The sequence below is a fragment of the Notolabrus celidotus genome, chromosome 1 (assembly GCF_009762535.1).
Source record: "Notolabrus celidotus isolate fNotCel1 chromosome 1, fNotCel1.pri, whole genome shotgun sequence".
NCBI lineage: Eukaryota > Metazoa > Chordata > Actinopteri > Labriformes > Labridae > Notolabrus > Notolabrus celidotus.
Window position 1 is genome coordinate 39,939,133 of NC_048272.1, and position 15,568 is coordinate 39,954,700.

The window sequence follows — 15,568 nt, forward strand, 5'->3', positions numbered from 1 at the left end:
GGACATTGTGCCACCTGTAGGTGAGGGACCGATCTTCAGCTGGGAAACCTGCTTCCCTCCTCCTTTTAGCAGGCGGTGCTGATCCGTCCACAGTGACTGGAAAATGTTCCAGAAATGCCTTCTCTGTGTCCCCGTGGATAAGTTGAGTCCATCTAAATCCCAGAAAAGAGACTGATATTAAACACGCAGCACTGAGAATGATATTAATAGTAGCAGTAAACTATAGCATTAGTAATGACAGGATAATGCAGCGTGAACAGTGAAGCCATTTACCTTTTTTTGACTGTTCTCCGGGTGTTGGACCTGGAAACTTGCTTCCTCACAGTTTGGATAAACTCCTTGAACACCTGACACCGGTTACGCAGCTCTGGATAACTGCATTCAAGGTCCACTCTGGTTTTCAAGTAATCCAAGAACCTTATTACATTTTTCATGTAATTCAGGATTGTAGCCGGGGTCATGGAGGTGTTTTTCAGTTGGACGAAGTAGTCTCTGGTCTCTACCATCTTCTGGAGGAAATCCAGGGTCAGCTCATCCCCTGTGGGCTGCACGTAGCGCAGGAACCTGGAGACATTGTCGACCTTTGAAGGCAGATGATGAGAAATAAATGTTTAGTAGCTCTGACAATACGATGGACGTATGGAAACATTGTCATTGACATTGATAAACAGATCTTACCTCCTGCTGACATTCGGGGACCTTCAGGGTCTCGAGCAGGTACTTTTTAAAGTCCAGCAGTAGAGCGGTAGTCTCTGCAAACTTCTCGTAGAGACCTGCTGCCACCATGTTTTTCCTCACTGACGAGGTCGGGGCTGGAACATCTCTGTTTAAAAGACATGAATAAAAACACTGAGCTTTGAGCGCAGGGAATTCACTTCAGCAGAAGCAGTGTGGAGTTTACTGTGCTTACCTCTGCCGAGTTGGGTCACTAGGTCCTTCACCAGCAGATGAGGATGGTGATGATGGGGCTGACTGAACGGGGCTATCAGTTGGGGCTGATGGTTGAGGGATGGCTGTTGAAGCTGAGGTGCCAGCAGTGGGGGGTTCAGCTGCAGAGGCCATGTCAAGCTCGTCGGGCTGATTGGTGACAAAACACCCCCGCTGCAGCAGGTCCTGCATGACACGATAACGACTTGCGTTGTCAGGGATCATCTTACACAGTGCCTTGTAGTCCCAGATCCTCCCTGCTTTGGCCCAGTCCTTAAAGGATTTCCTGGCTTCCCTCACTGCAGCAGCTCTCTCCTCTGGGTCGCTCTGTTTCATGCACACACGAGCCAGGTGTTCCGGAAGTTTTTCCTGAGGCTTGAAGCACTTCAGGCAGTGGACAATGTTGCGCACTTTAATCCTTGAGGATAATGAGAAAAACACAGTCAGTTCAATTCTAATTGACAATTGTCTGGAAAATGAACAGCGTACAATTGAAGTCATAAAATTATGCAGGCCCCAAGGGATAAGGAATAACAAAGTCTCACCTTCTCTCATTCTGCTCGGCCATCGTAGATGACAAAAGTCAAACGACAAGAAAGCTAGCAAACAGCAAGCAAAAGTCAAGGAAAGAGTAAGCAATTAGCTCAGCAAGTAGCTCAGCAAGCAGCAAGTAGCTCAGCAAAAGGCAAGACGCTCAGCAAACAGCAGCAAGAACACTGTATCTGGTACCAGAAACAGGGTAAGGTGGTTGAGTTTTCCTGCTGACTTTATACCTGACTGTGGGCAGGGCACTGGGCCTGGCACACCCTTGTGAGGGACAGCCAATCAGACAAGCTTTTGTTTACACTGGGGGTGTTTCTGTGAGGGAAAGTGGTGGGGGGTGGACCATCTCAAACACAGTACCTTGAATGTAATTTTTTTATAAAAGTAATTTCAGTAAAACAAATCAAATCAGTTAAAGGTGTGCATTTATCAGACACGAACCCATGCAGGGTGGACCCTAGCGCTGTTTAGAAAGACTAAGACCGTCACTTACTGGAAAAGACAACACTGAAAACTGAAGTCTGACTCCACTTCTAACTGTTTGAAAAGAGACCACAGGCACAAAAACTGAACCTCATCTATACAGAGAAAATCTGAAAGAAATCAGACTTTGACTGCAAGACACTGAGGAACATCCCTCACACAGTGTCAGTCTCTTTTTGCGATAGAAAATTCTCCAAATCTCACAGTTTGACCTGTCTAACTGATTCTGTCTCCAATCCCTAGATAGGGACATAGACATAAACAACTTGTACAAGCCTCATGTTTGAAGTCAATTTTGATTCCATTTGAAACATTTCAGGTTGAAACTTTGAAAATGAGACTAAAAGCAAACAGGTTTGGTCTCGTGCAGGGTTTTGAAAACAAGGCCAGGTGTGCTGGACTGTTAATGGGCCCATCATTGTGTAAATACAGTTATGGGGGGATGTCAGATGGCTGCTATTGAGTCAAACAAAAGACATGTCCAGCATGCTAATGAGACATTCAGACACTGAGAGGGGCTGATTTCAACAGGTGATTAGCCTGAGATGGCTCTTTGAGCACATGAGCTTGCACCACAGTGGGGGAAATTCTCCAACTATCAGTTTGACCTGTCTAACTGATTCTGTCTCAAATCCCTAGACAGGGACATAGAGTGTGACAGTAGGTTTAGGATACAACTGTCATTCAAAACTTAAATTAAATGATACCTGTGTTTTATACAAGAACAAACACACAGAGACAGTCACAGTGAAAACACACCAACCTTATTGTTTGCTGAAGAAATTGATCATTTTTCACTGTTACTGCAGCAGCACAGCACAGGCTTCCTGGGGGCCGGAGGAGAGCTGGCTGAGTGACCTCCAACATGCTCCAACCAAACTCTGCATCCTCCAGAGACTCAGCAAGTGTCACACGCACAGAGACCCTGGAGCTGACCCTGGCTGGTCATTGGCTGAGCTTATCCATGCTGTAGTCTTGATGGTACAATCTCAGTCACTCTTGCCTGGGGCTGCGGCTTAAACCCTGAACCAGACCACATCAGAGGTTACAGCTTCCAGCCTCCATCACCACCTTCCTCGAGTGTCAGATCACAATGTGGTGCACCTGCTTCCCAAATATGGAGCTAAGGTGAAGAGAGAGAAACCTATGAGTAAGGAGATCAAACTGTGGACTGAGCAGAGTAAAGAGGAGCTGAGAGACTGTTTTGATGACACAGACTGGCAACTGTTTTTCAACTGTTGTGACAATGTACATGAACTGACTGAAACCATAACCTCGTATATAATATTCTGTGAAAACAACTGTGTCCAGACAAAAACGGTCAGAATATTCCCAAACAATAGACCGTGGTTATCCAAAGATATTAAAATATGCCTTAATGAGAAAAAACATGCCTTTCTTAAGGGTGACACCAACTTGATTAGAGAAAAAAGAAGGGAACTTTGATCTAAAATAAAGAAAGCAAAATTAGAATATAAAGACAAAGTTGAAAGCAGGTTTTTTAATGGTAATGCTAAGCAGGCATGGGAAGACCTCAATGCTATGATGGGCAGAGAGTGCAGCAAGCAGAAATATTCACACTTGCACAATCCTTCCTTTGTAAATGATTGAAACAGTTTTTATAGTAGGTATGACTTTGGAGATTTCAGCAAATGTATGGAAAGGGTTGTGTCTAAGCACCTCACATCATCTGTGGCCTGTCATCTTGACACCCTCCAATTTGCATATGAATGAGCTAGAGGAACTGATGATGCAACAGTAACCTTAATTGACACAGGGACAAAGCATCTGCAACAGACAGCACATTATGCTAGGGTTTTATTTATTTATTTTAGTTCTGCTTTTAACTCAATGAGGAGATATCCTCCTTAAAAGGCTTTTGGACCTAGAAGTCAATGGTGGTCTTATTCTGTGCATCAGAGACTTTTTGTCTGACCACAGAGAGTATATTCTAATGGTTGTGTGTCAGAACTGACCATCCTAAACACAGGTGCACATCAAGGTACCATTTTGTCACCTTTACTGTTCTCTGTGTACACAAATGATTTTAGACTCCAAGACCCAGATTTTAGCCTCCTTAAATATGCTGATGATATTGCGCTTGTTGGCCTCCTACACATGGGGGACACTATAGGAGAGAGTGATGAAATGTTCAAACCAAGCCAGAAACCTTGGTGTAGTCATAGACTCAGACCTTAATTTCAGCAGCCACATTAAGACAATTACAAAGTCAGCCTACTATCACCTTAAGAATATATCAAGGATTAAAGGACTCATGTCTCAGCAGGATGCAGAAAAACTCGTCCATGCATTTATCTTTAGCAGACTAGACTACTGTAACGGGGTCTTTACAGGACTCCCTAAAAAGTCCATCAGACGGCTGCAGCTCATACAGAATGCTGCTGCTCGAGTCCTAACAAGGACCAAAAAAGTAGACCACATCACTCCAGTTCTTAGATCTCTACACTGGCTTCCTGTCTGTCAGAGAATAGACTTTAAAATCCTGCTGATGGTTTATAAAGCACTGAATGGTTAGGCCCAAAATACATTGCTGATCTGCTACTACTTTATGAACCACCTCGACCTCTGAGGTCATCAGGTACTGGTCTGCTTTCAGTTCCTAGAGTCAGAACGAAACATGGTGAAGCAGCGTTTAGTCATTATGCACCACATATCTGGAACACACTCCCTGAAAGCTGCAGGTCTGGTCCAACTCTCACCTCTTTTAAATCAAAGACTAAGACTTTTTTATTTAACACTGCCTTCCTATCTTAGATTATTTTAGCCCACTTTAAATTAAAATTTTAATGTAATTTTTAATATATTTCTAATTTTCCTTTTCTTTTCTGTTTTATCATATTTGTCATTTTAATTGTGTTCTTTTATGCCTGTCTGAATGTCTCCAATGCTTTTAATGTTTTAATGTAAAGCACATTGAGTTGCCCTCGTGTATGAAATGCGCTATACAAATAAAGCTGCCTTGCCTTGCCTTGAGTATTTTCACTATGTGACCTCCCTCCAGTATTGGTGTCTGTTGAGTGCATTAGACATAAACATTAACAAAACTAAAGAAATGATCATATCATGTAAACATTATATTCTTGATTCATGCCAACCCCTAACAATCATGGAACAACCTGTGGAAAAGGTCAGTTGTTTTAAATATTAAGGCACCTACATTGACAGCCACCTGATATGCACAGACAACACAGATTCTGTTTTTAAAACAGTGATGCAGAGGCTACACCTGCTCAGGAAGCTAAATGACTTTGGTGTCAGTCAAAAGCTGCTTGAAATGGTGTATAAGAATCTTGTAGACAGTATTTTATTTTTGAATATGATTGCAAAATTATAGGGCAACCACTAAGTGACAGATATGCACAGTTAAGTAAAAGGAAGGCCCTTAACATCACAGGTGACATGTCCAATTCTACGCACTGCCATTTTGAACTGCTCCCTTCAGGTCAGCGTTTTAGAATGCCATGAGCCACAAAGAATATTCACAAGAGCTTGTTTGTTCCAAGAGCAATTCAATTATTAAATCACAAAACACTCAAACAAATAAATAGCAAACTGCAGCATCCGCCTGTCCCTGTCCAGGGTTTACAGGGGCCTGCATAATTTTATGACTTCAATTGTAGGATTTATGTATGTATGTATGTATGTATGTATGTATGTATGTATGTATGTATGTATGTATGTATGTATGTATGTATGTATGTATGTATGTATGTATGTATGTATGTATGCACTTGTCTATGTGCATGTGTATGTATATCCACATATATGTATGTGTACACGTGTTCTAATGTATCTGTATGTACATATGGATATGTTTTATATTTATATACTCCATATTTTATACTAGCTCCTTAAAAGAATTCTGCTGGCAATCACCAGGAAGAATCCCAAGCGCTCTCTCTGCTCTTGTCTAGAAAGGTTGTATTGTCTGTTTGTCTGTGAAGCCGAAGGCAATTTTCCACATTGTGGACAAATAAAAGTTCTAAGTCGAAGTCGAAGTCCAAACACACAGAGACAGTTACAATGAAAAGTCACCAACTTTATTATTTGCTGCAGAGATTGATCATTGTTCATTGTTACAGCCACCGTACAGTATGGGGTGTGAGTGGATACACTTCTTGTACACTGCAGCGGCCCTGAGGACAGCACCCGCAGGAGGCTCCCTGCTCACCAGCTCTTCAATGGGGTTACTTTTATCCAGCTAGCAGTACAGCTTGTTGAGAAGCTCTACATAAGGGGCTGTGACGGACTTTGCTGTGCCAGACTTCTGAAGTTGGAGCTGGAACTGGTAGTCCCCGGGATAGTCCACTGTGACGGGGACTGCAGAGGCAGGACGTATAGTACATCCCTCCCAGGACTCTGGAAGATTAAAGAGTGTCTCATCAGATCCCTCCCTCAGAGAATGCTCACTCATAAGCAGTATGTCTCCATGCTCCTCCTCCTGCCTCAGCTTGGTGTTGACAGCGTGGTCCAGCAGAAACCTGAAAAGGAAAAGAAAGCATGTGAAAGTACCTTCTGATCACCAAGATTTTGTTCTATGGTTTTTTCACTGTGATATCAAGTGTTTCATAAAGACAGAATGTCAGAATGTCTCTTGGTAGTCCTCACCTCCTGATGAAAGTTGTCCTGGCTGACGTCTTTCTCCAGGTATGTGCCTTCAGTGCTCCTGCAGCAGCCTTTGGGAGGATGGTGGAACATTTGCATCTGTATAAGACAGACAGACAGACAGACAGACAGACAGACAGTCAGACAGACAGACAGACAGACAGACAGACAGACAGACAGACAGACAGACAGACAGACAGACAGACAGACAGACAGACAGACAGACACACACACACACACACACACACACACACACACACACACACACACACACACACACACACAGACAGCTCTGACAAGAGGGAGAGAGAGAGAGAGAGAGAGAGAGAGAGAGAGAGAGAGAGAGAGAGAGAGAGAGCGTGTGAGAGTAAGAAATGATCTTCAATGACCTTCTGATCATGAGTATATTCCTAAAACCTGACATGTATGAACCAATCAGATCATTGTGTGACAGGGCCACATAGTAAGAAGTGTTAAACCGACCACAAAAAATATGGCAGATATGTCAGACACAATATAAATTGGAAAATATGTGAATGATGTGTATGATATGTTGTATTTCCACTGTAAAGGAGAGGTATGAGCTGAGGAGGCATCTATGGCATTATTGTCATTACCTGTATCAATCTAGTATACCGTGAGAATTAGACAAGATTATTTAAGGAGGATGTGAGGTCCAGGAAGGGGAGGAAACGGAGGAGAGCCGCGAAAAAATGAGAAAAAGTTTGTAGTGCCAGAGCTGTCTGCAGCTACTGCTGTTTTACGTTGAGTTGTAAGGTGAAAACTGTGGTTAAAGTTTGTTCCCAGGAAATCCCTTAACGCGACTGTTGTGGATTATGCGGATTTTTTCCCCTCGTTTCCCGCACGGAGACATCAGACTCCCAGGCTCGTCTTTGGATATTGGAAGGAAATATTGCGCCGGCTGCGGGTGAGATCGGACTGTTTTTCTTTTGTACTGGTATACCAGGGGGGATCGATCGTTTTTCTTTTGGATGGCTTCTTATTTGTTTTTATCGGATTAACTTCTCGGTGACGGAGGACGGACGCATCGGCGGACCGGAGCGCCCGAACGAACTTAAAAAGACTGAAAAAGACACAAAAGAGTGCAATATTGTTTTGTTGAATGTGGATTTCGTTTTGGAATAATTTTACGTTGATTTACGTTGAGGGTCCATAAACGGTCCAATTTAAAACTTGATACGGTTACAAGTGCTTTATTTCTTTTCTGTACCGACCAGGTTTACCGGTTTCCCATGAATCCCCTTAGTGTGTAACTATGACGAGAACAAGAGTCGAGTCGTTTGTTACAATTGCTTGCTACATTGCTCACATATCTGTAGTGTAATCCAGTGAAATGGATGCAAACAATTTAACTTATTCAATTCAAGATTGAAGATTCAAAGGTTTTTATTGTCAATTTTCACTGTATATACGAGACATACAGGAAAAACGAGATGCAGTTTCTCTTTTCCAGCTTTTAAATATCTAAAATTTAAATAGAAAAAACAATACAATATAATAAAATACAGTTCTATAAAACATCCTATGTACACAGTGCAGGTAGTGCAGTGACAGTTCAAAAATGGACAATAAAAATGAAAAAAACCAACAGTGCAAATCACATTAAGGAGCAGGCAGTATTCTAGATAATATGCAAATAATAATGTGCAAAAAGCAGCGGAGGTAGAGTCCGTGTGTGTGTGTGTGTGTGTGTGTGTGTGTGTGTGTGTGTGTGTGTGTGTGTGTGTGTTAGAATCCAGGGGGCAGAGGGGGGAGGTAGTGAGTGGAGTTCAGCATCCTGACAGCCTGGTGGAAGAAGCTGTTCAAAAGTCTGGTGGAGTGGGCCTGGAGGCTCCGGTACCTTTTCCCTGAAGGCAGGGAACTTATCTCCTTTTGGTGATCTCTTTCCTCACTTGCTTGAAAGAGCATTTCTGAGACTCGCTGAAACACCATGAAAAGTTTCAGGTCTCCATACAGTGTCTCATCCTCCTCCATCCTCAGGTTGGTGTGTTACACCACAAATCTGTGGAAGGAAGTGTGAGTATTTACAGTTATTTACTGTCCACTAAAGTGTTGACAGGATATGGAGAAACAACAACACCAAATGCTATGAATCTTTTCAAGCTCTGGAGGTCATTGTATTTCTTGAACCTTGTCCTGTTCAGCAGCTTAGGCAGACAGTACAGCAGCTCTGAATGCCTTGTAGTGCTTGAACACATTTTGTTCTACAGCAGAGGAGTGTGAAATACTGCTCTTGTTGCATTATGTAGTATAGCCACCGGACAGTATGAGGTCTGAGGGGATAGAAAGGGACAACAGAGAAAAGGAAAGAAGAAGAGACGGTGGGGAGAGAAGGGAGTGGGAGAGAATTCCAGGGATAGTTGACGTGGATGCTCCAAGGAAGAGTTCAACATTTTCAATCTGAAAAATAAAAGAAAGCATTTTAAAGTAGCTTCTGATCAGGAGTACTTTACTCAATATTTTTTTCAATGTGATATCAAGTGTTTAATAAATACTTAATGTTTCTTGGTAGTCCTCAACTCCTGCAGCCTTTTGGGGGAAGGTGGAAGATTTCCTGCATTGCCCCATGTCTGTGGACCAGGACTCGTTGGTTGTAACTCACCGTTAAAGTGCGTGATGTTACAGAGTCCTGGCAGAGAGTCATTTGGAGTCACAACCGCTGACCGCAGACCAGATGGAGACAGGGTGGGACGTTGGTTTTAGACAGTCCCATGTCTGTGGACCAGGACTCGTTGGTTGTAACTCACCGTTTAAGTGCGTGATGTTACAGAGTCCCGGCAGAAAGTCATTTTTAGTCAAGGGAGGCTAAGGACTTCCTGTCTGTTCCATAGTGAAATAGGAGCTCTTCGTTGGCCTCAATGTCCCTGGTTGCGAGGAAAAGTATAACGTCTCTTTCCTCCCCGTCTGTGTCCACAGTGTACAACCTGGACCTTAGGTTGGCAGCTGATTTGGAATGGTTGATGAACCTTCCAACAGTCTCTTGTTCAGGGTGGCACTCACAGAAAACAGAATGTGCATCGATGCACATGGGTTGCCCTTTTGTGTTCCGGTAAAAGAACATGTATCCAGTCCCCTCCTCACTGATGTTCCTGTGAATGTCCTTACCCCGTTTGGCTGTGATGACCCGCCCATGGTAGTCACAGACCACCTCACCAGTACGAAAAATTCGAGTCGCAATGACTCCCTTGCCCTTCCCTTCAATGTCACTCACATGAAGTCCTCTCCACTTCTGTGAACTGGTCAGTTTCTGGATCTGTTTAGAGTCCATGACCATGTCTTCATATCCTGAGGGCTTCCACTCCCTGATGATGTTGGCAGCAGTGGGGAGGTTGCTCTTCCATCCCTGCTTCGCTATCCAGGCCCTGACTCGACTCTCAGTTGGACGACGTCGGCAGAAGTATGCTGTCAGGAAGAAGACTGTAATTGACAACCTCGATTCATGTACATAGTTTTGTGTCTTGAAAAAGAATGTCATTTAATATTAAATAAGAAACACTCACCAAGAACATGCTGCACACGCAGTCTCATCTGTGCCTTCAGCCAACGCTCATACATCTGCCGCTGAAAGGTGACCGACACCTCCTTGCGCACAGTCCTGTTTGGCACGTCCCCTTCCAGACTCACCGGGTGTATGGCCAGCAGTCTGCTGTAGGCTGCCTTGAGGTCCATCTTCACGTTTGTTCCACAGACAGACGTGCTGGCAGGGACTCGGGCAGAGGCACGGACTCCCCTACTGGAACCCTCTTCTGGAGACTCAGCACTACATAAAAATAAAAGTAAAATAAAAATAAAAATGAGAGGAAGTATAAACGTTCAGTGTGCCTCCATATAAATGATGGTGGGTTTGTTAATGTTTACAAGTTGTTGATTGTATTAGTGGTGTTGACAAATAAAAAACATGCTTACCCTGAATCACCAGCCAGGGTAGCCAGCAGCCTACTGGCCCTCACGATAGCATCCGTCTGCTTCATGCGATAATGTTTTTCCGCTGTTGCAGTGGAATGCGTGAGATAGTCGGCCACCAGAGACTTTTCCATTTCCGTCAAAGTCTTGGTGGCTGTCTCGAAGATCCTGCGTGCCAACTGGCTGGTCACTGGCTGAAGTTTGTATCTGAAATGTAAGTTGCAAAAGGATATTAATATTTATGAACACATCTCTGAGACAGCTATAAATACAAGTACAGGTTGGAGGGGAAATTAATCATGATGGTTAGCTTACTTTTTGTGCAGCCGGTTCAGGTCATTGGAGGCATTGTAGATTGGCCTCCCCGTGGTGGAGATTAAGAAACGCTCTTCTTCTTTGGTCTCGTACCTTTTGCGCTTCTTGGAGTTCAGGAGTCTTGGCCGCACCCGTGTGTAGTACATGTCAAACCACTGTTGGCAGAGGAACAATAGGAATAAAGATTCACTTCTGCTTTTGAACAGGCTCTGACAGATTCTCATAGGAAATGTGATGAACTTACATACGCCTCCTCATGTGACAGGGCAAATGTGGCAACTTGTTGTGCTGCGGTCTTGTGCTCCTTAACCCCGACAATGGCGTTGCCCTTTGTGTCGGTCTTTCTCACAATCCACTCCTGGACCTACACACAAAAAGGATGTAACATTGATTAGTAAGGGTAATGGTATAAGGTGACACTCATTAACAACGAACACAAAAATAGCACAATAATACTAACAGTCATGTGCTCCACCACTCCCGGTCGTTGGAGGTGTTTCAGGATGACCACCGCCTGGAGATAGTACACCACAAGGATGCACCCAGGTAATTCCAGGGTTTTACCCTTGTCATCAGTCACCTTGGTCATGACTTCCAAGAAGTCCTTCTTGGCAGCTCTCAGCACAGCCAAGCAGTCGTGTGGTGTCAGCTGTTGGTTGTCAGTCAACATGCGATGCCTGTGAGAATAAAGATCCGATGTATTAACAAATCATAACAGGATTTGACACAGTGCTCACATATATGTAGTGGAATCCAGTGAACTGGATGTAAACAATGAAACTTACCTCCTTTTGGCGATCTCTTTGCTCACTTTCTTGGAGCAGCACTTCTGCAGAGACCCAATGAAGTCCATGAAGTACTTGCAGTCCCCATAAAGATTCTCATCCTCGTGCCTCAGGTTTGTGTTGACGGTGTGGTACACCAGGAATCTGTCAAAGGGAGTACAAATATTTACAGTTATTAATCGTCCACACAAGTGTTGACATTATATGTTTATATGTAGATAAACACCACCAAATGGTACCAACCTTTTCAAGCTCTTGAGGTAATTCTGCTGGGTCTGCTTGGTGAGTTTGGCATCAGAGAGCTCACGGAGGTACTGCTGGATCTTTGCCCGGTCTCTGACAAATTCCAGGGATGGTTGACGTGGGTTCACGTAGAAGAGGAAACGTGCAACGTTTTCAACCTGAAATAGAGAAAACACCGTAAATGACCTTCTGATCTTGAGTACTTGGCTAAATCATGGTTTTCACTGTGATATATAGTTTGGAATAAATATAGGATGTTTTAATGGTGGTCCTCACCTCCTGTTTGAAATTCTCGTTGCCCAGGTCTTTCTCCAGGTACGTGCCAAAGTCTTTCAGCAGTGGATGATCCAGAGAGTGTTTCTGGTAGAGACCCTTCTCTGCCATGAGTTTCCTGGCCTGGTTCTTCCACTGCACATCCCGGTAGCTACAATGTGGGAGAAGTGTTTGGTTATAATAGAGCGTATTTAAGATCCATGTGACTCACAATTAAAAACAAACATCTTCATTAAAGTGGTCAAACTGTTTGAAACTCACCATTGAAAGGTCTCGCCAATGCTGACAGTGTCGGACTGCTCGCTCCCTCTAGTCTCTGGTTGCACTGTCGGTGTGTTGGTCGTGGCATTAGGAAGGGGTGGAGGGACACCAGTCACCACCATGTGCCGACGCTGCAGCTCCCCAATCAGCCTGTCAATGAAAAGCACATCATTTAAACGATTGTAATCAATGCAGTGCAAAGTTCAATACATTTCAGGCAGTAAAAAGTGTTAATCCATTGTGAACTTGTCCCCCTTTCATGACATGTATAATCAGAGTTTCTCCTGACCATTTTTTCTCTTCAGGAGTCATTTCAATGTGTTGCCTATGAGCTTCTGTGACTTTTCCATGTCAGGAGTGGTCAGGAGAAGCCTCTGCTATTTGAAACTGTTACAGTGATTTTGTTCCCATAAACAGGCGTAGTTTTTCCATGTTGCCCTTGTATATCCTGTTGTTCCAGATATTATAATTAATGAAGTGAATGAGTTTTTAACTAGTTTACAATGAGTCATGTTTAAAAAAGACTAAAAGCTCTTCCACCAACCTGTTGAGTGGATCAGCATCATGCACAATCTGGTGAAGGAGCACGTAGCTGAACACCCTGCCAGACACCAGGACTTCTTGCGCAGCCATCTTTGCCTTCACTACCTCTGCATCAATGGCTTCTGGTGTGCCGTGCTTCATGCAAACCCTGCGCAGATGCACCAACAGGTCGGCCTTGGTCTTCATGCAAATAGAGCACAGCAGATGGAACCTATTGGGTTTCCTGGAAATAGAAAAATACATTAGTAACCTTTCCAGTGTAGTTCCAACTGCCAAGTAGACTTTATTTATTTATTTATTTTACAAATAACTACATTGTGAACCATGAAATTGATCTTAACTTACCTCTGGGGAGCCATTCTTCAGCAGTATAAAATAAGGCTGGTTAAAAGAGCAGGAGCAAAGGCAGGAGAAATCTCAGTCAGGAGTGAAAGCTTTCCCAAGCCAATGGACCTAGGACTGCCTTGGAATATCAGCCCTTGAGGAGTAGCAATTAAAATTGCTGTTGTGGTCTTGATGGCAGACAGCAGGCTTCTCTCTGGAGAGATGTGATCAGATGATCTGTGATGAGCCTCTCTGGAGTGTCTCAGGAGAACATCAGTTGATGTGGACATCTGGTGGTCTTGACTTGTATGCCTATCTGGTAGTCCCGCCCACCTTCCTGCATTAGCATTGGCATGCATGCACACCTGGGAGGGGGTGACTTCACAGGTGATTAACTGCAGCTGAGGCCATCAGCACTAGTGGTGACCCTCCCCAAGTAAGGAAGACTTTGCAGGTACTTTTAAAATAAAGTGATTTATACTCCAGTTAAAATAAGTTATTTCTTCTGTACTTAATTAACTAAGTAATATTTCTAAAATGATGGTTTCACGTTTTATGTTTCAGTATCCTCAGAGTCTTTTCCACTGTAACTAATAAGACTTGTGCAGGAGAACTGCTGATGAACTAAGCCTGAGTCCATCAGCACATGTGGTGACCCTCCCCAAATAAGGAAGACTGTGAAGTTGCTTTTAAAAGATGGAATGCCAAAGAAGATGGCGAAGCAGGCAGGTAGACTTGCAGGAGCTACTGACCTGCTCTCTACACTTACAATGGTACCCTCGTTACCATTCACTAAAACGACAAACGTGAGCCGTGATCTCATCTGTGCGCAGACTAAACCTGGACTGACTTCTGAAAAGTTTGTCTGGAGATCTGCTGTGTTAACATACACAATAGCACTGCTGTACCTCTCAACACGCTGCTGCGGAATCAATCAGCTGATGTGGCCACAAGGAAATGCAACACAGTTTATACAACATGTCTCGCTAAATCCATGGAGCCCACTAACTTCAAACACCGCTATCCTACGAGACGGCCGGGCAACCGCATCATATGAAAAAAGTAAAGTAAGAGACAAACCTACGCGATCACATGGGAGGCAGCTCATTTACCTGTTGACAACCATCCTTTTGGCTGGCGATGTGCAGCTGAAACCCGGGGCCTTGCTTCACGCATGACCTGCAGCCTGAAGCTCAGACACTCTTCAATCAAAGTAACAATCCACATGGACGCTGCACTCCCTCTCCAAACAGTCACGGTTCACGTAACCCGGCAATCACAAAACACTTTAAGATTGTCCTCTTTCAAACTGTCCAGCACTCCAAATTGATCTGGGATCTGTATGCAAAACCGAAAGGCCTTCTTGGGGGACATCTGAACATCCGAAGTATTAAGCCAAAAAGTGATCAAGTGGAAAACACTGCTCACAGACTCAAATCTGGACTTATTCTGTCTTTCTGAAACCTGGCTGACCGAATCATCACCGGTAGCTTCATTTACCATGCCTGGCTACAACGCTTTCAGAAAAGACAGACACAAGGAGGGGGATGGGGAGGGCACGCACACACACACACACACACACACACACACACACACACACACACACACACACACACACACACACACACACAGACAGACAGACAGATCTGACAAGAGGGGGAGAGAGAGAGACAGAGAGAGAGAGACAGCGTGTGAGAGTAAGTGCATTTATCAGACACAAACCCATGCAGGGTGGATCCTAGCGCTGTTTAGAAAGACTAAGACCATCACTTACTGGAAAAGACAACAGTGAAAACTGAAGTCTGACTCCACTTCTAACTGTTTGAAAAGACAACAGTGAAAACTGAAGTCTGACTCCACTTCTAACTGTTTGAAAAGAGACCACAGGCACAAAAACTGAACCTCATCTATACAGAGAAAATCTGAAAGAAATAAGACTTTGACTGCAAAAATTCTCCAACTATCACAGTTTGACCTGTCTAACTGATTCTGTCTCCAATCCCTAGATAGGGACATAGACATAAACAACTTGTACAAGCGACATGTTTGAAGTCAATTTTAAATCCATTTGAAACATTTAAGGTTGAAACTTTGAAAATAAGACAGGTACACCCCCATAACTGTATTTACATGATGAGCCCATTAACAGTCATGCTAATGAAAACTGTGAGATTTTGAGAATTTCCCACACTGTGGTGCAATGTCTCCAACTATGAATTGATGTTGTGTTTGTCAAAAGTTATTTCATAAACCTTCACAGCTTGAATTGATGTTGTGTTTGTAAATAGTTATTTCTTAAACATTCACAGCTTGAATTGATG

The 15,568-nt window shown here is 43.6% G+C and overlaps 2 protein-coding genes and 1 long non-coding RNA gene across 4 annotated transcripts in view; all 3 read right to left on the minus strand.

The window, feature by feature from the left end:
* The window catches only part of LOC117820035, a 2,894-nt gene extending 1,399 nt beyond the window's left edge, over positions 1–1,495 (minus strand). Inside the window, exons 1-5 of the mRNA XM_034693661.1 lie at positions 1,473–1,495; positions 911–1,345; positions 679–823; positions 274–581; positions 1–152 (exon numbers count right to left, since the gene is read on the minus strand). The exon at positions 1–152 is cut by the window's left edge and continues 30 nt beyond it. Coding sequence (XP_034549552.1) covers positions 1–152; positions 274–581; positions 679–823; positions 911–1,345; positions 1,473–1,495 — 1,063 coding nt within the window. The remainder of the gene's footprint in view (positions 153–273; positions 582–678; positions 824–910; positions 1,346–1,472) is intronic.
* A 4,497-nt stretch (positions 1,496–5,992) lies between these two features.
* Positions 5,993–6,713, minus strand: LOC117822593. The gene is made up of 2 exons (XR_004633219.1): positions 6,583–6,713; positions 5,993–6,455 (listed from the first exon to the last, which is right to left on the minus strand). It is a non-coding gene; the product is annotated as an uncharacterized LOC117822593 (long non-coding RNA).
* Positions 6,714–7,970: 1,257 nt separating this feature from the next.
* LOC117821497 lies at positions 7,971–14,737 on the minus strand. Of its 2 annotated transcripts, XM_034695820.1 has the most exons (13): positions 14,360–14,737; positions 13,269–13,612; positions 12,925–13,146; positions 12,381–12,530; positions 12,123–12,270; positions 11,847–12,004; positions 11,604–11,747; positions 11,279–11,495; positions 11,063–11,182; positions 10,819–10,973; positions 10,507–10,710; positions 10,101–10,360; positions 8,114–10,017 (listed from the first exon to the last, which is right to left on the minus strand). In XM_034695820.1, the coding sequence occupies exons 2-13, from the start codon at positions 13,280–13,282 to the stop codon at positions 9,392–9,394; spliced, it is 2,418 nt and encodes an 805-aa protein (XP_034551711.1). In that variant the 5' UTR covers positions 13,283–13,612; positions 14,360–14,737; the 3' UTR covers positions 8,114–9,391. The 2 variants fall into 2 exon arrangements, with proteins under 2 accessions (XP_034551720.1, XP_034551711.1); XM_034695829.1 differs by having other exon boundaries at positions 7,971–10,002; positions 13,269–14,376.
* Between the last annotated feature and the right edge of the window lie 831 nt (positions 14,738–15,568).